At 36.6% G+C, this 24,609-nt stretch overlaps 4 protein-coding genes across 4 annotated transcripts; 1 reads left to right on the top strand and 3 right to left on the bottom strand.

Annotated features, from left to right (window-relative positions):
* Positions 1-370: 370 nt before the first annotated feature.
* On the top strand, positions 371-1,386 carry LOC143260920 (uridine diphosphate glucose pyrophosphatase NUDT14-like). Its single transcript, XM_076527506.1, is given in 2 exon segments — positions 371-972; positions 974-1,386. Coding segments are annotated over 2 exon segments (618 nt in total). The 5' UTR covers positions 371-747; the 3' UTR covers positions 1,367-1,386.
* A 306-nt stretch (positions 1,387-1,692) lies between these two features.
* Positions 1,693-3,553, bottom strand: LOC143260919 (beclin-1-like protein). The gene is made up of 5 exons (XM_076527505.1): positions 3,395-3,553; positions 2,958-3,115; positions 2,486-2,898; positions 1,932-2,420; positions 1,693-1,853 (listed from the first exon to the last, which is right to left on the bottom strand). Exons 1-5 carry the CDS (start codon positions 3,504-3,506, stop codon positions 1,736-1,738), a joined length of 1,290 nt encoding a protein of 429 aa, XP_076383620.1. The 5' UTR covers positions 3,507-3,553; the 3' UTR covers positions 1,693-1,735.
* A 4,443-nt stretch (positions 3,554-7,996) lies between these two features.
* On the bottom strand, positions 7,997-8,527 carry LOC143260914 (uncharacterized). The gene has a single exon (XM_076527499.1). The coding sequence runs from the start codon at positions 8,525-8,527 to the stop codon at positions 7,997-7,999; it is 531 nt and encodes a 176-aa protein (XP_076383614.1).
* A 38-nt stretch (positions 8,528-8,565) lies between these two features.
* LOC143260915 (uncharacterized) lies at positions 8,566-14,390 on the bottom strand. The gene is made up of 10 exons (XM_076527500.1): positions 13,931-14,390; positions 13,782-13,876; positions 13,598-13,718; positions 13,331-13,543; positions 12,909-13,246; positions 11,996-12,420; positions 11,577-11,887; positions 9,281-9,856; positions 9,027-9,088; positions 8,566-8,943 (listed from the first exon to the last, which is right to left on the bottom strand). Exons 1-10 carry the CDS (start codon positions 14,388-14,390, stop codon positions 8,566-8,568), a joined length of 2,979 nt encoding a protein of 992 aa, XP_076383615.1.
* Positions 14,391-24,609: the final 10,219 nt, after the last annotated feature.

Genomic DNA, 24,609 nt, shown 5'->3' on the forward strand with positions numbered 1-24,609 from the left:
AACTGTTCATATCAAGTAAGAGGGACGTGCCAATATTCAAGCAGTTCGGGAGTTGGATATTTTGATTTCGAAAAGTCTAAGCTGAGTTTCTTCGGTTGTAGAAATGACCATTTTTTTTATTATACTTAAGATATTTACAATATTCGACGAGCGTTGCTGCTGTAACTGCTGCGCCGCTCACGAGTATGGAAACTGCCCCGCATGCCACCTTTCCCTAGTCCGAAATATTTTGAATGGATATATAAAACTATGTAACTTGTCGATCTGTATTATCGACTGTAACTAATTATGGTCATCGACAAGCTCGTCTGTGGTGCATCTTTTTGGTTGGAAGAGAACTGTGGCGCTAGTAGTGAAAGATGTCGGAACCTCGAGGTGGTGTTTCAGATACACTATCCGTATATCTTAATTAACTAAGTAATCAACTGAAAATACACTCCACTGCCTTTGTGCATGCATTATCTCGGTTGCTTCGGTTGTGAATTTTCGATTCGAGCTCTAAATCTCTTGATATTTACGAAAAACTGTTAGCGGCGGCCATCTTGTGACGTCATGCTAGTGAGATTGACACCACTCTGGCCGAATATTGCAAATATCTCCTCAATAACTGCAAAACGGATATTTCTACAACCGAAGCCCCCGAGTTTAGTCTTTTGGGAATCTCAATTTTCCACTTGCGAACTGCACACTTCGATATTAAAGCGTCAGTTTTAGTGGATGTAAACCTCTGCAAACTAATATACGTATATGGTTTTTCTTCTATGTGTGGGTCATCATAGTGTGCGTTTTTCCGCCGCCTTAATGTCCGTTCGAATTTATTATCAGCAAGGTGGCGAGCAGAGGGACTGGGATATGGCCAGGGTCCACGACGGCGTAAATATACTGATTTTCAATACTAGTAGGAAAAAACTTGTGTTCGTCAGGCAATTCCGTCCAACGCATTTCTATACGACTCTTTCGGAAACAGGTGGGCTTGAGAAATAAATAACAGGTTGACCTTGAGAAATATTCGCCCAAATTAGGCCTGACCTTGGAAAACTGCACTGGCATCATGGACAAGGATAAGTCTTTAGTCGAGATTGCAAGAGACGAACTCAAGGAAGAATGCGGTTACGAAGCACCGGCAGAGACCATTAAACTTATTAATACTTTTGGATGTGTTAATGTTATGGTTCCGCATGTGATGCAATATAATTACATTTCTCAGATTTTTCATACTAAAATTTGTTACAGATGCACGACTTCTTCACTGTATAAAAACACACTTTTTTATGTAGAAGTCACAGACGAAATGCGCACTCATCCTGATAAGCTTAGTGTTAGGTATAAATATAATTTAAGTATACATAGCTTGATTCTAGAATGATTTTAAATACGTTGCAATGACTATGGTACGAAATATTAAATTTATAGTGCTGAATAAAATACATGAAAAGAGACTTCTCAAGTTTCTCATCCTATAATGCAATTTGTTAAATTGAAGGAGGGGGCATTGCTTCTGCAGGTGAATTAATTGAAATAGTGGAAATGAGTATCCCTAAATTAGAACAATACATAAATTTCAAGGAAGTTCAAAGTCCTCAAAGTTTTCTCTATGGTGTTACCTGGTTTCTCTTTAACAAACTTTTGAGCACTGCTCTTAACACACGCTCTAATTCCGCTAAACATTGTTTGGAATAAGTACTAATGAAGTATAGTAAATAAAATATATATCCTTTATTAAAGAGATATTAAGCTAATGCTCAGTATCATCGTTTGTGAACTGCGAAATAATCCAAACAAGACCCCATTTCAAATTTGTTAAAAGAAATTTTAGAGCTTTGGTCCATTGTTCCTCTGAATTGAATTGTATTCTGAAACAAAATACGTGAAATGGATATTAAAAGAATTTTAACTAAGAGTAGTCGTATTTTATATGTAATTAATCGTACTTGATAGAGTAAGAGATTTTTGTTGCAGAATCTTCTATTTTTCCACGTTTCATTCTGTAGGGCAGACAGAATCCACTGTCACTTTTCTCTACTTGTTCCTTAAATTGTTGTAAACAATCTAGAAAAGCCACCATTGCTGTATCAAACTGCATGTCCCACACAAACTTGAAACCTCCACTTCCATACAAAGGTAATGCTCTCTGCTGGTCCAATGTTTCAATGTAACTGTGATTACCAAATGGCACCAAACGAAAACGTTTGAACGTGAAATTCATCTTACGAGCTAGTGCTGATAATAATAACGTTGTCTGCCCCCAGGCAGCATTTATTTCGCTCCAATCAACCGATGCACTTGGCAATCTGCCTAAACGGAAGGAATTTATTGTTCCAAAATGTTCCAAGTGCCAAATATGAAATGTAGCATTGAATACATTTGTTCTCTTCAGTTTCTCTAGCTGAGATGTTGCATAGGTTAGTTGACATTCCAGCCTAAACAAATTGGTAATGTTAATAGGAAGAAATTGTAATCAAATCAACTATATTGTAATAATTACCTGTGACATTCATCTTCAGCCAATATGAGATCATATTTGTATCTTGAATATTTCCTATAATATCTTTGTTCTTCACTATGCAATCTTTCATTATCTCTTTCTTGTTGAACTATTGCATTTCTGGTTGCCATTTCCTCTTTCATCAATGCTTCTAATTCATTAATCATTTTCTTTTCCGCTAACCAAACATCTTGAAGTTCTTTTGTAAGTGTCTCCATCTCAATATCCTGATGGCTCTGTTGCTGTTGTTCTATTTCTAATTTCTTTAGATATTCATTATAATCTGAACATTCTCCTTCTGTCATCCTTAACTGTTGATCCAATAGTAATAAGAGACTATCGGTGCAATTATTGCAGAGTGGGTAATCAGCAGAGTTGCTGCTACTAATAATATCGCATTGATTTTCTTGTATCTGAAAGAAATAAACATTACATTACTATCTTTCAAGTAAGTTACATGAACTCCAAGTACCTTCAAATGATGACTGAGACTTTCTATTTCCCCACAATCACCAACTAACATGAACCCATTAGTTCCATTCGTAGATTCTGTTAATTTAAATGGAGGAACAAGATATTCCATACTTCCACTTTGAGGTTCCAGCTCTCCCACAACTTGCTGTATGGGATCTGTTAACAAAGTCATATATTGTATTTCTATTAATAGTCCCATTATTTATTGATATTGATTATCAATTCATGTTCTGTTGGTAGCATTATAAAATAATAAAAAAATTATAATGCAGCAGGAAAAATAAAAATAAAAGTGAAATAATGATTTAGTTTGTTAATCAGTATTTATTATCACAATCGAAGCTGAAAATGTTACTGTACATTAAAGAGAATGGCGTATAAAGCGTAAAATCGCTTACAAGGTCATGCATGTAGTTCAAAATAGAAATTACTTACTTAAAAGCTCCGTTGCCGTATGTTTTTTATGATGATAGATTTTTGGGTCTAACCGCAGCGGCTGCAGACAACACTGACACGCGAAACTCACATTACTTTTCATATCTACCATTTTGTCCTTTCGTTACTGAAGTATAACTTAACACTGGATGCACTCGTGCGCCACATTATTTCTAAATACGCATTTGGGACTTCGAACACAAGAACAGCTGCGTTTGTTTTCATCATCTACCGTAAGAGGGCGAAAATAAGCAACAGTTAGGTCGCAGCGCGCTACATTAGCGAGAATAGGTGATTGGCTGATGATTCAATGTTAAGACAGGATTCGTCGTGGATTGTATGCGCAGTGAAATGGTGGGGATGCTTGCAAAAACTAACGGACGTAGAAAAATCATGGAAAACCTGAAATATTGCTGTACTAGGGACACAAATCAGGTGTGACAATAGAACAAGCATTTATATCGTTTTCTGTCTAATTAAATTAATTCACTTTGATATTTAAATTCACACGTATAAATTAATTTAATTTTTCTAATTCAAATATTTTGAACTGAAACTATTATATCAATTAAATAAATTGGACTTTTAGAGATACTTATGTTGACGCTTTGAAGATTTATAATAAACTGTTTTTTATAAATGAAATTAATTGAAAAGTTACAACAATAGGTTGAATTAATATTTACAATAGTATAAAACTTATTTATATCAAGTTTACTAATCATAACTAAGTAATTTTGAAATTAATATGATAATAATCGTAACTGGTACGTGCTCTCTAAATTGAATATTTTGAGATTCCTATTTTTGCTGATAAAAATTGTGTCTTTGTTGCGAAGTATCAAGGTTGTTTCGAGCGTGTCGTTAATGTGTACGATATCTAGTATCCGGCTTGAAGAACCAATGTTTCGAACATGTCGTTATTTCGCAGGTTCAAAAACACGTTCGTGTATTGGACGCCAACGATGGCCTGCAGAATCCGTGAAAGACGGTCGGGAACAGTGGCTAGCAAGAGCCTTAATTGATGGCCGTCAAAAGTGGCCGGCAAGAGCCTGTGCGGAAGATTCGTCTTGAGGCGTGCGAGCTTCGTTTCTGTTGTGCTTCTTGCCAACTCCACTGGGTTCATGAGTGTACTTCACGTTCCAAGGGATTTACGATGGACAGGAGAAAGTCCAAGGGTCGGGATTTGGAGTCTTTCCTGCTTATTGTGTATGTTTTTGGTGAAGATGACCGTAATTACCGAAACGGAACTTATGAGTGCAAACAATAACTACGAAGTCACGTCTGGTCAAAAATCAAGCCTTAGGATTCTAAACACATAGAATTCTAAACGAACGTTATTTTTAATTACAATTTTGTTCCCATTTTCCATTTCAACTAGAACTAGAACTAGAACTACAACCACAACCACAATTAATTGCAGCCACAAATAATTGCAGCCACAAATAATTGCAGCCACAATTAATTGCAGCTACAATTAATTACATATAAATTGACTACATATACAATTAATTACAAATACACATAATTATACATACAATTAATTACAGCTATCTTTAATTACAGCTACAATTAATTACAGCTGCAAATAAATTACAACTACAATTAATTACAAATAAAATTAATTACAGGTACAATTAATTACAGCTACCATTAGATAAAGCTACCATTAAATACAGCTACCATTAATTACAGCTACCATTAAATACGGCTGCCATTAATCACGGCTGGTGCAATTAATTGTGGTTGCAAATTAATTGTAGTTGTACTTGATTGTAAATTGCAACTGATTGTAGTTGCAATTGATTGCAGTTGTAACAGATTGCAGCTGTAATTGATTGTATTTGTAATTGATTGTATTTGTAATTGATTGTAGTTGTAATTCATTGTAGATGCAACTGATTGTATTTGTAATGAATTGTAGTTGCAATTAAGGGTAACTGTAATTAACGGTGTGTGTACTTAATGGTAGCTCTATCTAATCGTAGCTGTAATTAATTTTATTTGTAATTAGGTACATTTGTTACTAATTGCATATGTAATTATTTGTATATGTAATTAATTGAATATGTACTTAATTGTAATTTTATATAATTGTCATTTTAATTGATTGCAATTGTTATTAAATTTTGCTCTAATTAATAGTAGTTGTAATTAATTGTAGCAGTAATTAATTGTAGCCATAATTAATTTTAGCCGTAATTAATTGTAGCCACAATTAATTGTAGCTGTAATTATCGGTAGCTGTAATTAACGGTAGCTGCAATTAATGTTTGTTGTAATTAATGGTAGCTGTATTTAATGGATGCAACAATTATGGGTAGCTGTAATTAATTGTATTTGTAATTGATTGTAGTTGTAATTAATTGTGGCCGTAATGAAGGTAGCTGTAATTAAAGGTAACTGTAATTAATGGTAGCTGCAATTAATGGCAACAGCAATTAATTGTAGATGTAATTAAAGGTAGCTGTCATTAATGGTAGTTGCAATTAAATGTAACTGTAATAAGTTGTAGTTGTACTTAATTGTAGGTGTAATTAATGGTAGCTATAACTAAAGGTAGCAGTAATTAATGTTAGCAGTAATGAGAGAGAGAATTGTAGCTGTAATCAAAGGTAGCTGTAATTAATAGTAGTTGTAATTGATGGTAGTTGTATTTAATGGTAACAATAATTACTGGTAGCAGTAATTAATCTTAACTGCAATTAAAGGTAGCTGCAATTAATGGTAGTTGTAATTAATGATAGCAGTAATTAATGGTCGCTGTAATTAATTGTAGCAATAATTAATAGTAGCTGTATTTAATGGTAGCTGTAATTAATGGTAGCAGTAATTAAAGGTTACTGTAATTAATGGTAGATGCAATTAATCGTATTTCTAATTAATTGTAGTTGCAAATATTTGTAATTTTAAGTAATTGCAATGGTAAATAATTGTAATTGTAAATGATTGTATTTGTAATTATATGTAGTAATAATTAGTAGTAGTTGTGATTGATTGTAGTTATAATTAATTATAGTTGTAATTAATTGTAGTTGTAATCACAATTGCAGCAGTAACTAATGATAGCTGTAATTAATGGTAGCTCTAATTAATGGTAGCAGTAAACGATTTTAGCTGTAATTAAATGAGCCTCAATTAATTGTAATTGTAAATAATTGAAATTGTGATTAATTGTAATTGTAAATTTTTGTGTTTGTAATTAATTGTAATTGTAATTATTTGCAGTCCTAATTAATTGTAGCTGTAATAAATTGTAGTTCTAATTAATGGTAGCTGTAATTAATGTTAGCTGTAATTATTGGTAGCAGTAATTGATGGTTGTGGTAATTAGTAGTAACTGTAATTAATGGTTGATATAATTAAGGGCATCTGTAATTAATTGTATTTGTAATTAATTGAAGAAGTAATTAGTTGTAGTTGCAACTAATTGTAGTTGTAATTAATTATAGTTGTAATTATTTGTAGTTACAATTAATTGTAGTTGCAATTAATTGTAGTTGTAACTAATTGTAACCGTAATTAATTGTAGTTGTAACTAATTGTAGCCGTAATTAATTGTAGCCGTAATTAGTTGTTGTTGTAATTAATTGCAGCTGTAATTACCGGTGGCTGTAACTAAGGGTAGCTGTAATTAGTGGTAGCTGTAATTAATGGTACTTATAATTATTCGTAACGGTAATTGATATTATCAGTAATTATTGGTAGTCGCAATTAATGGTAGCTGTAAATAATTGTAGCTGTAATTAATTGAGTTTCAATTAAATGTAATTGTAATTAATTGTAATTGTATATAACTGTAATTGCAAATAATTGTAATTGTAAATAATTGTAATGGCAAATAATTGTAATTGTAAACGTTTGTATCTGTAACTAATTCTAGTTGTAATTCAATGTAGCCGTAATTAATTGTTGCCGTAATTAATTGTAGCTGTACTTAAGGGCAGCTGTAATTAATGGTTGCTGTATTTAATGATAACAGTAATTAAGGGTTGCTGTAAATAATTGTAGCTGTAATTAACGTTTGCCTTAATTAAGGGTAGCTGTAATTATTTGTATTTGTCACTAATTGTAGTTGTAATTAATTTAACGGTAATTGATGGTATTTGTAATTGATTGTGATTGTAAATGATTGTATTTGTAATTAATTGTAAATGTAATTAATTGTAGCCGTAATTAATTGTAGCTGTAATTAATGGTTGCTGTAATTAATGGTAGGAGTAATTATTTGTGGCTGTAACTAATTGTAGCTGTAATTAATTATAACTGAAATTAATTGTAACTGTAATTAATTGTATTTATAATCAATTGTAATTGCAAATAATTGTAGTTGTAAATCATTGTAATGTTATTTAATTGCAGTTGTAGTTGATTGTATTTGTAATTGGTTGTAGTAGTATTTACTTGTAGTTGTAATTGATTGTAGTATTATTTAATTGTAGTTGTAACGGATTGTGTTTGTAATTGATTATATTTGTAATTGATTGTATTTGAAATTGATTGTATTTGTAATTGGTTGTATTTGTAATAGATTGTATTTGTAATTGATTGAAGTTTTAAATAATTGCAGCTGTAATTATTTGTACTTGTAATCAATTGTAGTTATAAATAATTGTAGTTGTAATCAATTGTAGTTGTTTTTCCTGCTAGTTTTTGAGCTCCGAGATTGTCGTTGAATAGCTTGACAGTTCGTGGGCCGCTGATTCCCATGTCTCTTGCCAGTCGTAGCAGATACATCGCCTCTTTTGAGGCGTCGCTTAGGGCCATGTATTCGGCCTCCGTCGACGACAGCGGTACAGTCCGTTGCTTCCTGGACTCCCAGGACACAGTCCCACCGTTCATTGTAAAAACGAAGCCGGTGTACGATCTTCGATCTTGGATACACACCGCCCAGTCGGCATCCACGTATCCAGTTAGGTTGCTGATATTGTTCTTGAATACGATTCCCACGTCCGAGTTACCCTTTAAGTATCGTAGTATCCTCTTCGCTGCTTGCCAGTGTCCTTTGCCGAAGGAATCGTTGAACTGACTCAACGCGCTGACCGCGTGTGATATGTCAGGTCGCGTTGCGACAGCTAGGTACATTAGTGCACCTATTAGCTCTCTGTAGGGGGGCTTCTCACCGTCGTCCATGCTCCAAAGTTTCGATTTGGACAGCTTAACTCCTGCCTCTATTGGTGTGCTTGCAGGTTGCACTCAGCCATGTTAAAACGATTTAACAAATCGTTGATGTAACCCTTTTGCCTCAGAGTTATTCCACTGGTGTGGCGGGAGAACTCGATCCCAAGGCAATACTTCACGTTCCCCAGGTCCTTTACGTCGTACGAGTTTCGTTGAAAGTCGTAGACTCTGTCGATCTCTTCGGACTTGCGCGATATAATTAAGATGTCGTCCACGTAAACGACGATCAAGGTAAGATTATCACCCGCGCCCCTTACGTAGACGCTCGCATCGCCTGCTGTGGGGGTAGCACCGAGCTTGATCAGTTCGTCGCTTAAATGTCGATACCAACAGCGACCAGCCTGCTTCAGGCCGTACAGGGGCGATCCCTGTGTAGCGAGGCCAGCATTCTTTTGGCTTCAGCTAAGATTTCGGGGGATGTGTGTTGCTTCGACACGATAAACTCGAGAACCTCCCTGGTATAATTTGGGACCTCCATGAAGATTTCCTCCTCGATGACTCCGTTCAGGTACGCTGCAGTCACGTCGAATTGTCGAATGTGCATTTTTTGACTGGCAGCAAAGGCAACGGCGAGGCGTATAGAGCTGACCGGGGTATAGGGCTACCGGTGCGATGGTTTCGCTGTAGTCCGCGCCCGGTTTCTGGGAGCAACCTTTCGCCACGACTCTGGCCTTCCTTCTTGTAATTTCGCCGTCTGCTCCGTACTTGTTTCGAAGCAGAATGCGGCTTCCGACTGTCGACTTGTTCGCAGGACGATTAACCATGTCCCATGTTTATTTTTGAGAATGGAGATAAATTCGTCGGCCATTGCTAACATCCATTCGTCTTTTTGTGATCCAGAGATCGCTGATTTGATGGAGACTTCTGCCAAACCAGCCGAGTCACTTGGTTCTGCGTTTCGTTCCTGGTAAACTTTCCGCGGTCTACCTGGTTTTCCTGTGCGTAGCATTCGGGGCCTTCCGGGTGCGCTCTCGGGCTGTCGCTCCTCCCATTCCCCTTCGGAACTGTGAACATTTTCAACCGAACTACCTGGATTTTCGTCGACGCCAACTGTGCCGTCCAGTCTCGCAGTCACCCCGATGTCGAAAAGAGGATCCGTCTTTTCGGGACCCTCGTCTGGTCGGTCCTCGTCGACACTTGTGTCTTGACTCGGATAGAAATGCTCCTGATCGGAAGCCTGCATCTCGCCCTTTGTTTGTAGAAATTTAACGTCGCGCGAAATTTCCACTTTGCGCTCCTGGGGGATCCACACTCTCAGTCCCTTGGCTTGGTCAGCATAGCCTAGAAAAAAAACCTTTCTTTCCGCGTGAGTCGAACTTTCCCGCGCGTGCCGACCGATGTACACAATAGACTTCGCGCCCGAATTCTTTTAATCCGCTAACGTCCGGGGCCTCTCCTATCCAAGCCTCGTGAGGGGTCCGCCCATCCAGAGAGCTTGTTGGACATCTATTTCTTGCATAGTTTGCTGTAGATACGACTTCTGCCCAAAACGAAGGTGGAAGCGCCGACTGAATTAGTAGGCACCTTGCCATTTCGACGAGTGTACAATTACAAATACAATCAATTACAGCTGCAATCTGTTACAACTACAATCAATTACAACTACAATCAGTTACAACTAAAATCAAGTACAACTACAATTAATTTGCAACCACAATTAATTGCAACAGACGTGATTAATGGCAGCCGTATTTAATGGTAGCTGTCATTAATGGTAGCTGTATTGAATTTTTAATGGCAACGCAAATAATTGTAACAGAGTTAATTTTTATTGAAAAAAAAGAAAAGGAAACACACATAAAGCTAATCGATATTAAGGGTGATAGTTCGGTAGGCACAACTACACACTTCGCTCGTCTGCAGGCAACTAACTAAAAAACAAAATTTTTGGCCGTTCGAGCCTCAAGAAAAAAGGCAACGCAGACAGTAGACAGTCGTCGCACTCTCTCGCTAGATGCGACGCAGCTCATCATACAACAATGTAATACCGTAATTTAAAATATTACGTCCGTCGCAGGGACAACCTTCAATACTCCCACTTATTTTAAATCGCCGAGCACATTTATTTTTTCTCTCAAGACGCAGAACTGTGATTTAGAGAGAGGCTTGGTGAAGATGTCTGTCAGCTGTTCTTCAGATGGCATATAAGAAACTTCGATTTCTTTACGTTTAGCGACCTCGCGTACAAAATGAAATCTGACGTCTATATGCTTAGACCGTTTGTGGAATTCATTGTTCTTCGACAATTTAATGGCGGACTGATTGTCCACAAACATTGGCACGGCTTCGCATATTAATTTTAATGCTATTGTTAGAATTTCGCCGCATTTTGTAATGCGGCGAAGCCAACGAGCTTCCTGTGTGCCATATGTTAGGGCAATATATTCGGCTTCGGCAGTTGAAAGAGAAACGACGCTCTGTCGTTTACTCGACCATGAAACTGGTCCACTATAAATATAAAACCGCTTCTTGACTTGCGAGTTTCTGTACATCCTGCACAGTCCGCATCAGTAAATCCTTTAAGTTGAACTGAACTCCCACTCTTTCCGAACACTATCCCATGATCGCGAGTACCCGCCAAATACCTAACTATTCTCTTAACTGCTTGCCAATGTTCCTCGCCATACGAATCCACGAACTGACTGGCAATGTTGATTGCATATTCTATCTATATCCGGTCTACAAGTTCTCGCAGAGAATAACAAAGACCCGATGGCTTCTCGATACGGCACACGTGACATTCTCTCACTTTCGCACTTGTTTTCGGATTCTTTTAATTTACATAAAAATGAACCCGGTTCCGCAGGAGTACTCGAACATTTCGCGTCACTCATACCATATCTCTCAATGACTTTCGTGATATAATTTGACTGACATATTTTTAACACCTTCTCTTTGCGATTTCGTACAATTTGTAGACCCACAAATTCGCTCGGCTCGTGGGATACAATTTCAAAGTTACTTTCCAAGTAACGCAGTACTCTATTTATTGCAGTCTTACACGCACTGATCAGCAGCCCATCATACACATATAATGCTAAGTACACAGCCACACCATTGATCGCTCTCACAAACACACACTGATCACTTTCGATGCTCGAGAAATTTAAATTTTTTAAGAAACTCACAAACTTCTCATTCCAATTGCGTGGTGATTGCTTCAACCCATAAAGGCTCCGATGTAATTTGCAGACGAGATCCTTCCTAGAGTCAGTCGTGTATCCTTCCGGCTGCTGTAGGTATATATCCTCCTGAAGATCGCCGTAAAGGAACGCAGTTTTGACATCGAACTGCATTATTTCAAAATCTTCTCTTGTAGCAATAGCGAGAAGAATTCTTACGGATTCATAGCGTACCACCGGAGAAAATGTCTCGAAATAATCGATACCTTCTCGTTGTGAGAAGCCTTTTGCAACTAACCTCACTTTATAACGATCGTTACTTTTGATGGTGAAAACCCACTTACTACCGACAATTCTTTTATCCGGTGGCAGTCTGGTCAAACTCCATGTATCATTCTTCTCGAGTGCAGTAAGTTCTTCTTTCATTGCTGCCTTCCACTTTTCAGCGTCTGGACATAATACAGTTTCCTCAAAATTTGCAGACACGATTCCGACCAGAAAACCAGACACTGGTATGCCATATCTTTCTGGCGCTCTTATGCGAGTACGATCTCGCAGCTGCCGACCTTCAGGTGGACGGTCCTCTACCGACTGATTTTGATCGTGCTCCGCTTCTTCCTGAGGTAGTTGATTGTTACCTCTTGGATCAGGATCGCCATCGGCTCCGAAACTGAATTCGAACCGAAGAGAAGAACTATCCTCATCTACTCCTGATCCCAGAGTCTGTAGTTTGTTGATTCCCCGTCGTAGCCAACAATAATCATCCTCTTGCTTTTAGCGTCGAATTTTTTTCGCTTTTTATCGGGAATCTTCACATAGGCTTTCGAGCCAAATACACGTAAGTGTTTGATCTGAGGTCTCCGATTGAACCACTTTTGGTGTGGCGAGTCAGATTCACTGGGTTGTAATATGACGCGATTGAGTACATAGCAAGCGGTGTTTACAGCCTCAGTCCAAAGTTTCACATCTACACCACTGCATAGCAGCATAGATCTTGCGCTTTCAACGATTGTTCGCATTTCACGCTCAGCTCTCTCATTTTGTTCGTGAATATATGGTGATGAGAGCTCTTGAACGATACCGCGATTCTTCAGATGCATGCGAAACTTATCACAGGTGTATTCAGTTCCGTTGTCACAGCGCACGACTTTTATTTTATTGCCTGTCTGAGTTTCGGCGAACTATTCAAAATCTTTATATTTTTCAAATACCTCAGACTTGTGCTGCATGAAGTAGACCTTTCTGAAGTCGGTGGAATGATCCTTGAACAGGAGAAAATATCTGGATCCACCATAGGATTTGACGTCGATCGGACCGCACACATCGGTGTGAATGTTTTCACCTGCTTTGAAATTCCCCCTGTCACTTACTGCGTAGTGCGGCTTACGAGTTTGCTCACCAAGTACGCACGATTCACAAAAGAAATGATTCCCTTTGTCGATATCAAGCTTGATATCAGACATTGTGATTGTCTTCGTCAGAGCACGCACATTGATGTGACCTAATCGTTTGTGCCACAGCATCATAGTCTCATCTGCACTTTTAGTCTCTGCCACATTGCACTGAGTTACCACAACATCAAATAGCATACGGTACAAAGCACCATGCCGTACGCCAAGTGACGATAGCGTACCATCACTATTACGAATTTCACATCTGTCCCTCACTGCATGAAACGAGAAACCTTTGTCTGTTACTGTCTTATCATCTGCTATTTGAACCGAGAAACTATTACTGAGCGGCACTATATTCTTGAAAAATTCTTTTCTGCCAGTCATGTGTTTGCCTGCGCCCGAATCAGCAATCCACACATTTTCATCTCGATCCAAAGTGTTCGAGTACAGTGCTGAAATATCACATACGTATCCCGGAAGAGTCTTCATTTTGGTGCTTGACTCACCGTCTTTCTTGTAGTCATTCGTCCGAGAACACTCGCGGGCCCAGTGCCCTTTTTCCTTGCTGATGCCGCATTTCGTGCGTTTCTTCAGCTCTTCAATATCCTTTTTCTTGGCTGCCCTTCGCTACTTCGCATCTTTTTCTTTCTGCTTGTTAGTTGATGCTTCTTTGAGTTTCAACATGTGTACCTGAAGCGCCAGTGAGACCGCTTCATCTCCTTCGACGAGGCGCTTTTCCTCTCGAAGTATTCTAGATACGAGGTTATCTTTCTTCCTGTGAGAATCTGGAATACACTCCTAGGCCATTCTAAATGAAGAAAATCTGGGGGGCAGGCTACTCAGAAGTTTGGTCACTACTGCCGTTTCGGACGGCTTGTCATCGGTATCTTCCCATTTTTTGCGGATGTTCTCCAGCTCTTCTATCTGTCGAGCAATCGGTTCACCGCCATTGATCTTAAATGTATAAAATCTCTCCCATGCGCTCTGCTTTGCATCTTCGGTGGCATCACCGTATAGACCTTTGAGCTTCTCCCATATCACCTTAGGTGTTGAGCAGTTGATCAGGTTTGGATGCAGTGATCTGTCTACTGTGCTCAGAAGTATCACCGCAGCTTGCGATGAGTTTTTCATCCATTTCTTCCACTCAGCAGTTTTAATCCCCTTGTCAGGTTCCTGCTGTGTGCCTTCAACAAAGCCAATCAGCTCTCTAGCCTCAAGCAGAAACATCATTCCAAACTTCCACATGGGATAATTCGACCCATCGAGCTTCGTTAGGTCAAGAGTTTCTTTATCAGCCATGATAAATAAAACTTTTCTGCGGGAATCTTCACTATCACTCACGACAACGTCGAACCCTGATGCAGTCTAGCTAGACTTTAATTTCAATAATAGCACTCACGACGCGCAGTGGAAGCGTGCTGGGCCCACAAACTGTTGAATTTTTACAAGCAACGCAAATAATTGTAACAGAGTTAATTTTTATTGAAAGAAACGCATAACTACACACCTCGCTCGTTCGCAGGCAACTAACTAAAAAACAAAATTTTTGGCCGTTCGGGCCTCAAGAAAAAAGGCAACGCAGACAGTAGACAGTCGTCGCACTCTCTCGCTAGATGGGACGCAGCTCATCATACAACAATGTAATACCCTAATTTAAAATATTACGTCCGTCGCAGGGACAACCTTCAACAAGCTGCAATTAAATGTAACTGTAAGAAGTTGTAGTCGTAGTTAATTGTAGGTGTAATTAATGGTAGCTGTAATTAAAGGTAGCAGTAATTAATGTTAGCAGTAATTAATTGTAGCTGTAATCACACACACACACACAAAGACAGCAGTAATTAATAGTAGCTGTAATTCATAGTAGTTGTATTTAATGGTAGCAATAATTACTGGTAGCAGTAATTAATCTTAGCTGCAATTAAAGGGAGCTGTAATTAATGCTAGTTGTAATTAATATTAGCTGTAATTAATGGTAGCAGTAATTAATTGTATTTCTAATTGATTTTACTTGCAAATAATTGTAATTGCAAATAATTGTAATAGTAAATAATTGTAATGGTAAATAATTGTAATGGTAAATAATTGTTATTGTAAATGATAGTAATGGTAAATAATTGTTATTGTAAATGATTGCATTTGTAATTAATTGTAGTTGTAATTAGTTGTAGTTGTAATTGATTGAAATTGTAATTAATTATAGTTGTAATTAATTGTAGTTCTAATCAATTGCAGCTGTAATTAATGGTAGCTGTAATTAAATGAGTCTCAATTGTAATTGAAAATAATTTTAATTGTATATAATTGTAATTTCAAATAATTGTAACTGTAAATAATTGTAATGGTAAATAATTGTAATTGTAAATAATAGTAATTGCAAATAGTAGTAACTGTAAGTATCTGTAATTGTGATTAATTGTAATTGTAAATGATTGTGCTTGTAATTAATTGTAGTTGTATTTAATTGTAGCTGTAATTAACAGCAGCGGTAATTAATGGTAGCTGCAACTAAGGATAGCTGAAATTAATGGCACCTGCAAATAAGGGTAGCTGTAATTAATTGTATTTCTAATTAAATGCAATTGAAATTAATTGTAATTCCATATAATAGTAGTTGTAACTGAATGTGTTTGTAATTGTTTGTATTTGTACTTGATTGTATTTGTAATTGATTGTGTTTGTAATTGATTGTGTTTGTAATTGATAGTATTTGTTGTAGATTGTATTTGTAATTGATTGTATTTATAATTGATTGTATTGTTAATTGATTGTATTTGTAATTGATTGTACTTGTAATTGGTTGTAGTAGTATTTATTTCTAGTTGTAATTGATTGTAGTATTATTTAATTGTAGTTGTAACTGATTGGGTTTGTAATTGATTGTATTAGTAATTGATTGTATATGTAAATGATTGTATTTGAAATTGATTGTATTTGTAATTGGTTGTATTTGTAATAGATTGTATTTGAAATTGTTTGTATTTGTAATTGATTGAAGTTTTAATTAATTGCGGCTGTAATTATTTGTACTTGCAATCAATTGTAGTTATAATTAATTGTAGTTGTAATCAATTGTAGTTGTAATTAATGGTAGCAGTAATTAATTGCAGGAGTAATTAATTGGTGCTGTAATTAAATATATTTGTTATTGGTTGTAGTTCTAATTAATTCTAACCGTACTTGATTGTATTTGTAATTGATTGTATTTGCAAATAATTGTCATTGCAATTAATTGTAATGGTAAATAATTGTAATTGTAAATGATTGTATTTGAAATTACTTGTAGTTCTAACCAAATGTAGCTGTAATTAATTGTACTTGTAATCAATTGTAGTTGTAATAAATTGTAGTTGTAATCAATTGTAGTTGTAATTAATGCTAGCTGTAATTAATGGTGGTTATATTTAATCGTAACTGTAATTAATGGTAGCAGTAATTAATGGTAGTTGTAATTAATGGTAGCTGTAATTAATGGTAGCTGTAATTATTTTTAGTTATATTTAATTGTAATTGTAAATAATGGTAGCAGTAATTGACGGTATCAGTTATTAAAGGTAGCTGTATATAATTGTAGCTGTAATTATATGATTTTCAATTAATTGCAAATGTAAACATTTGTATTTGTGTAATTGTAATTGCAAATAATTGTAATGGCAAATAATTGTAATTGTAAATGATTCTAGTTGTAATTAATTGTAGTTGTAATTCAATGTAGCCGTAATTAATTGTAGCTGTAATTAACAGCAGCTGTAATTAATGGTAGTTGTAATTAATGGTAGCTGTAACAAATGGTGGCAGTAATTAATGGTAGCTATAATTAATTGTATTTTTAATTGATTGTAGTTGTAATGGAATGCAGTCGTAAATCATTGAACTTGTAATTAATTGCAGTAATAAATACTTGTACTTGTGATTAATTGTAATTTGTAATTGATTGTATTTACAATTCTTTGTATTTGTAATTGATTGAAGTTTTAATTAATAGTAGCAGTTGTAGTAGTTGTAATTAATGGTATCTGTAAAGACTGGTAATTGTAAATGTCCCGTATCTCGTCTCGTCTCGTCTCGTCTCTCGTCAATCGTCACGTCTCGTCTCTCGTCCTGTCTCGTCTCGTCACTCGTCTCGTCTATCGTTTCGTCTCTCGTCTCTTGTCTCGTCTCGCCACTCGTCTCTCGTCTCGTCTCTCGTCGCGTCTCTCGTCTCGTCTCTCCTCTCGTCACCCGTCGCTCGTCGCTCGTCACGCCTCTCGTCTCGTTTCTCGTCTCTCGTCACGTCTCGTCTCTCGACCTGTCTCGTGTCGTCTCTCGTCTCGTCTCTCGTCACCCGTCTCTCCTCACTCGTCACGTCTCGTCTCACGACTCGTCTCTCGTCTCGTCCCTCGTCACGTCTCTCGTCTCTCATCTCTCCATTCGTCTCTCGTCTCGCCACTCTTCTCGTCTCGTGTCGTCTTTCCTCTCTCGTCTCTCGTCTCTTGTCTAGTCTCTCGTTTCGTCGCTCGTATCGTCACTCATCTCTCCTTTCGTCTCTCGTCACGCCTCTCTTCTCGACTCGTGTCGTCTCTCCTCTCTCGTCTCTCGTCTCTTGTCTCTTCTCTCGTCTCGTCTCATCTCGTCTTCCTCCTCTCGTCTCTCGTCACGTCTCTCGTTTTGTCTGTCGTCTCGTCTCTCGTCTCCCATCGTCTCGTCACCCTTCGTCTCGTCTCTCGTCGCGTCTCTCGTCTCTTCACTCGCCTCGTCACTCCTTTCGTCTCTAGTCTCGCCACTCTTCTCGTCTCGTGTCGTCTCTCCTCTCTCGTCTCTCGTCGCTTGACGCGTCGCGTCTGGTCTTGTCTCTCGTCTCGTCTCTCTCCTCTCGTCACTCGTCTCTCGTCTCGTCTCACGTCTCTCGTCTCTCGTCACGTCTCGTCTCTCATCCTGTCTCGTCTCGTCGCACATCTCTCGTCTCGTATCTCGTCTGGCCTCTCCTATCGTCCCTCGTCTCGTCTCGTCTCGTCTCTCGACAAGTCTCCCGTCTCGCTTCTCGTCTCGTATCTCGTCTCGTCACTCGTCTCGTCTCTCGTCTCGCCTCTCGTCTCGTCTCTTCGCTCGTCTCGTCTCTCGTCTCGTCTTTCGTCTCGTCTCTCGTCTCCTCTCTCGTCTCGTCTCTCGTTTCGTCTCTCGTCTCGTCTCTCGTCTCGCCACTATTCTCGTCTCTCGTCTCGTCTCTCGTCCTGTCTCGTCTCGTCTCTCGTCTCGTCTCTCGTCCTGTCTCGTCTCGTCTCTCGTCTCGTCTCTCGTCTCTCGTCTCTCGTCTCTCGTCTCTTCTCTCGTCTCTTGTCGCTCGTCTCGTTTCTCGTCTTGTCTCTCCTCTCGTCTCACGTCTCGTCTCGTCTCTCCTCACTCGTCTCGTCTCTCGTCTCGTCTCTCCTCTCGTCTCACGTCTCGTCTCGTCTCTCCTCACTCGTCTCGTCTCTCGTCTCGTCTCTCGTCTCATCTCTCGTCTCGTCCCTCCTCTCTCGTCTCTCGGCTCGTCCCTCGTCTCGTCTCTCGTCACGTCTCTGGTTTCGTCTCTCTTCTGGTCTCATATCTCGTCTCCTGTCTCGTCTCTGATATCGTGTCTCGTCTCATCTCCTGTCTCGTCTCTGATATCGTCTCTCGTCACGTCTCCCGTCTCTCGTCGCTCGTCTCGTCTCTCGTCTCGTCTCTCGTCTCGTCTCTCGTCTCGTCTCACGTCTCGTCTCGTCTCTCGTCTCGTCTCTCGTCTCGTCTCTCGTCTCGTCTCTCGTCTCGTCCCTCCTCTCTCGTCTCTCGCCTCATCTGTCGTCTCGTCTCTCGTCTCGTCTCCCGTCTCTCGTCGCTCGTCTCGTCTCTCGTTTCGACTCTCGTTTCGCCTCTCGTTTCATCCCTTGTCTCGCCTCTCGTCTCATCTCTCGTCTCGCCTCTCGTCCGCCTCTCGTCTCGCCTCTCGTCACAACTCGTTTCTCGTCTCGCCTCTCGTCTCAACTCGTTTCTCGTCTCGCCTCTCGTCTCGTCTCTCGTCTCGTCACTCGTCTCGTCTCTCGTCTCGTCACTCGTCTCGTCTCTCGTCTCGTCTTTCGTCTCTTCTTTCGCCTCGTCTCTCCTTTCGTCCCTCGTCACGCCTCTCTTCTCGTCTCGTGTCGTCTCTCCTCTTTCGTCTCTCGTCTCTCGTCTCTCGTCTCGTCTCGTCTGGTCTCGTCTCTCGTCTCGTCTGCCTCCTCTCGTCACTCGTCTCTCGTCACTAGTCTCTCGTCACGTCACTCGTCTCTCGTCTCTCGTCTCGTCTCGTCTCTCGTCCTGTTTCGTCTCGCTTCTCATCTCGTCTCTTCTCTCGTCTCGTCTCCCGTCTCGTCATTTCGACTCGTCTATCATCTCCTCTCACGACTCGTCTCTCGTTTCGTCTCTCGTCTCGTCTCTCGTCTCGCATCGTCTCGTCACCTATCGTCTCGTCACTCGTCTCGCCTCCATTCTCGTCTCTCGTCTCGTCTCTCGTCCTGTCTCGTCTCGTCTCTCGTCTCTCGTCTCTCGTCCTGTCTCGTCTCGTCTCTCGTCTCTCGTCTCTCGTCTCGTCTCTCGTCTCGTCTCTCGTCACGCCTTCTTCCCGTCTCTCGTCTTGTCTCTCGCCTCGTCTCTCGTCTCGTGAAACAAATGAAAAAATGAACAAATGATCAAACGAACAAGCGAACAAAGGAACAAAATGAACAAGTAAACAAATGAACAAATGAACAAATGAACAAATGAACAAATGAACAAATGAACAAATGAACAAATGAACAAATGAACAAATGAACAAATGAACAAATGAACAAAAGAACAAATGAACAAATGAACAAATGAACAAATGAACAAATGAACAAATGAACAAATGAACAAATGAACAAATGAACAAATGAACAAATGAACAAATAAACAAATGAACAAATGAACAAATGAACAAGTGAACTAATGAACAAATGAACAAGTGAACAAACGAACAAACGAACAAAGGAGCAAAATGAACAAGTGAACAAATGAACAAATAAACAAATGCACAAATGAACAACTGGACAAATGAACAAATGTACAAATGAACAAATGAACAAATGGACAAATGAACAAATGATCAAATGAATAAGTTGAGAAATGAACAAACAATCAAATGAACATATGAACAAATGAACAAATAAACAAATGGACAAATGAACAAATGAACAACTTAAGAAATGAAGAATTGAAGAAATGAACAAATCCAAAAATGGACAAATTAACATATCAACAAATGAACAAATGAACAAATGAGCGAGTAGACAAATGAACAAATGATCAAATGAACCATTGAACGTATGAAGAAACAATGAAATGAACATATGAACAAATGAACGAATTATCATGTGAACAAATGAACAAATGTACAAATGGACGAATGAACAAATAAAAAGATGCACAAATGTACATATGAACAAATGAACAAATGAACAAATGAACAAGTGAACTAATGAACAAATGAACAAGTGAACAAACGAACAAACGAACAAAGGAACCTAATGAACAAGTGAACAAATGAACAAATGAACAAATTAACATATGGACAAATGAACAAATGAACAAATGAACAAGTGAACAAATGAACAAATGAACAAGCGAACAAACGAACAAACGAACAAATGAATAAATGAACAAATGAACAAATGAACAAATGAACAAATGAACAAATGAACAAATGAACAAATGAACAAATGAACAAATGAACAAATGAACAAATGAACAAATGAACAAATGAACAAATGAACAAATGAACAAATGAACAAATGAACAAATGAAGAAATGAACAAATGAACAAATGAACAAATGAACAAATGAACAAATGAACAAACGAACAAATGAACAAATGAACAAATGAACAAATGAACCAATAAACAAATAAACAAATGAACCAATGAACAAATAAACAAATGAAAAAATGAACAAATGAACAAATGTACAAATGAACAAATGAACAAATGAACAAATGAACAAATGAACAAATATACAAATGAACAAATGAAAAACTGAACAAACGAACAAATAAACAAATGAACAAGTGAACAAATGAACGAATGAACAAATGAACAAACGAACAAAGGTACAAATGAACAAACGAACAAATGGACAAATGAAAGATTGAACAAATGAACAAATGAACGAATGAACAAATGAACAAACGAACAAAGGAAGAAATGAACAAACGAACAAATGGACAAATGAACAAATGAATAAATGAACAGATGAACAATCGAACAAATAAACAAATGAACAATTTGAAAAATGTACAAATCTACAAATGAACAAATGAACAAACGAACAAATGAACAAATGAATAAATGAACAAATGAACAAATGAACAAATGAACAAATGAAAAAAATGGACAAATGAACAAATGAACAAATGAACAAATGAACAAACGAACGAATGGACAAATGAACAAATGAACTAATGTACAAATCTACAAATGAACAAATGAACAAACGAACAAATGAACAAATGAACAAAGGAACAAATGAACAAATGAACATAGGAACAAATGAACAAATGAACAAAGGTTCAATTGAACAAATGAACAAATGAACAAAGGAACAAATGAACAAGTGAACATAGGAACAAATGAACAAATGAACAAAGGATCAATTGAACAAATGAACAAATGAACAAATGAACAAATGAAAAAATGAACAAATGAACGAATGAACAAATGAACAAATGAACCGAAAAACAAATAAACAAATGAACAAATGAACCAAAAAACAAATAAACAAATGAACAAATGAACAAATGAACAAATGAACAATTGAACCAAAAAACAAATAAACAAATGAACAAATGTACAAATGAACAAATGGACAAATGAACAAATGAACAAATGAACAAATGAACAAATGAACAAATGAACAAATGAACAAATGAACAAATGAACAAATGAACAAATGAACAAATGAACAAATGAACAAATGAACAAATGAACAAATGAACAAATGAACAAGTGAACAAATGAACAAATGAACAAACTAACAAATGAACTAATGAACAAATGAACAAACGAACGAATGGACAAATGAACAAATGAACAAACGAACAAATGAACAAATGAACAAATGAACAAGTGAACAAATGAACAAATGAACAAATGAACAAATGAACAAATGAACAAGTGAACAAATGAACAAATGAACAAATGAACAAATGAACAAATGAACAAATGAACAAATGAACAAATGAACAAATGAACAAATGAAGAAATGAAGAAATGAACAAATGAACAACTGAACAAATGAACAAATGAACAAATGAACAAATGAACAAATGAACAAATGAACAAATGAACAAATGAACAAATGAACAAATGAACAAATGAACAAATGAACAAATGAACAAATGAACAAATGAACAAATGAACAAATGAACAAATGAACAAATGAACAAATGAACAAATGAACAAATGAACAAATGAACAAATAAACAAATGAACGAATGAACAAATCAACAAATGAACAAATCAACAAATGAACAAATGAACGAATGAACAAATGAACAAATGTACAAATGAACAAATGAACAAACAAACAGATAAACAAATGAACATTTGGACAAATGAACAAATGAACAAACAAACAGATGAACAAATGAACATTTGGACAAATGAACAAGTGAAAAAATGAACAAATGAACAAATGAACAAATGAACAAATGAACAAATGAACAAATGAACAAATGAACAAATGAACCAATAAACAAATAAACAAATAAACAAGTGAACAAATGAAGAAATGAACAAATTTACAAATGGACAAATGAACAAATGAACAAATGAACAAATGAACAAATGAACGAATGAACAAATGAACAAATGAACCAATAAACAAATAAACAAATGAACAAATGTACAAATGTACAAATGAACAAATGAACAAATGAACAAAGGAATAAATGAACAAATGAACAAATGAACAAATGAACAAATGGACAAATGAACAAATGAACAAATGAACAAATGAATAAATGAACAAATGAACAAATGAAAAAAATGAACAAATGAACAAATGGAGAAATGAACAAATGAACGAATGAACAACATAAGAAATGAAGAATTGAAGAAATGAACAAATCCAAAAATGGACAAATGAACAAATGAACAAATGAATAAGTTGAGAATTGAACAAACAATCAAATGAACATATGAACAACTGATCAAATGAACAAATGAACAAATTGACGAACGAACAAATGAACAAATGAACAACTCAAGAAATGAAGAATTGAAGAAATGAACAAATCCAAAAATGGATCAATTAACATATGAACAAATGAATAAATGAACAAATGAACAAATGAATAAATGAACAAATGAACAAATGAAAAAATGAATAAATGAACAAATGAACCAATAAACAAATAAACAAATGAACAAATGAACAAATGAACAAATGAACAAATGAACCAATAAACAAATAAACAAATGAACAAATAAACAAATTAACAAATGTACAAATGAACAAATGAACAAACGAACAAATGAACAAATGAACAAATGAACAAACGAACGAATGGACAAATGAACAAATGAACAAATGAACGAATGAACAAATGAACAAATGAACAAATGAACAAATGAACAAATGAACAAATGAACAAATGAACAAATGAACAAGTGAACAAATGAACAAATGAAAAAATGAACAAATGGACAAATGAACAAATGAACAAATGAAGAAATGAAGAAATGAACAAATGAAGAAATGAAGAAATGAACAAATGTACAAATGAACAAATGAACAAATGAACGAATGAACAAATCAACAAATGAACGAATGAACAAATCAACAAATGAACAAATCAGCAAATGAACAAATGAACCAATAAACAAATAAACAAATGAACAAATGAACAAATGAACAAATGAACAAATGAACAAATGAACAAATGAACACATGTACAAATGAACAAATGAACAAATGAACAAATGAACAAATGAACAAATGAACAAATGAACAAATGAACAAATGAACAAATGAACAAATGAACAAATGAACAAATGAACAAATGAACAAATGAACAAATGAACAAATGAACAAGTGAACAAATGAACATATGAACAAATGAACAAATGAACAAATGAACAAATGAACAAATGAACAAATGAACAAATGAACAAATGAACAAATGAACAAATGAACAAATGAACAAATGAACAAATGAACAAATGAACAAATGAACAAGTGAACAAATGAACAAATGAACAAACTAACAAATGAACTAATGAACAAATGAACAAACGAACGAATGGACAAACGAACAAATGAACAAACGAACAAATGAACAAATGAACAAATGAACAAGTGAACAAATGAACAAATGAACAAATGAACAAATGAACAAATGAACAAATGAACAAATGAACAAATGAACAAATGAACAAATGAACAAATGAACAAATGAACAAATGAACAAATGAACAAATGAACAAATGAACAAGTGAACAAATGAACAAATGAACAAACTAACAAATGA

Source organism: Megalopta genalis, unplaced genomic scaffold (assembly GCF_051020955.1).
Source record: "Megalopta genalis isolate 19385.01 unplaced genomic scaffold, iyMegGena1_principal scaffold0025, whole genome shotgun sequence".
NCBI classification, from domain to species: domain Eukaryota; kingdom Metazoa; phylum Arthropoda; class Insecta; order Hymenoptera; family Halictidae; genus Megalopta; species Megalopta genalis.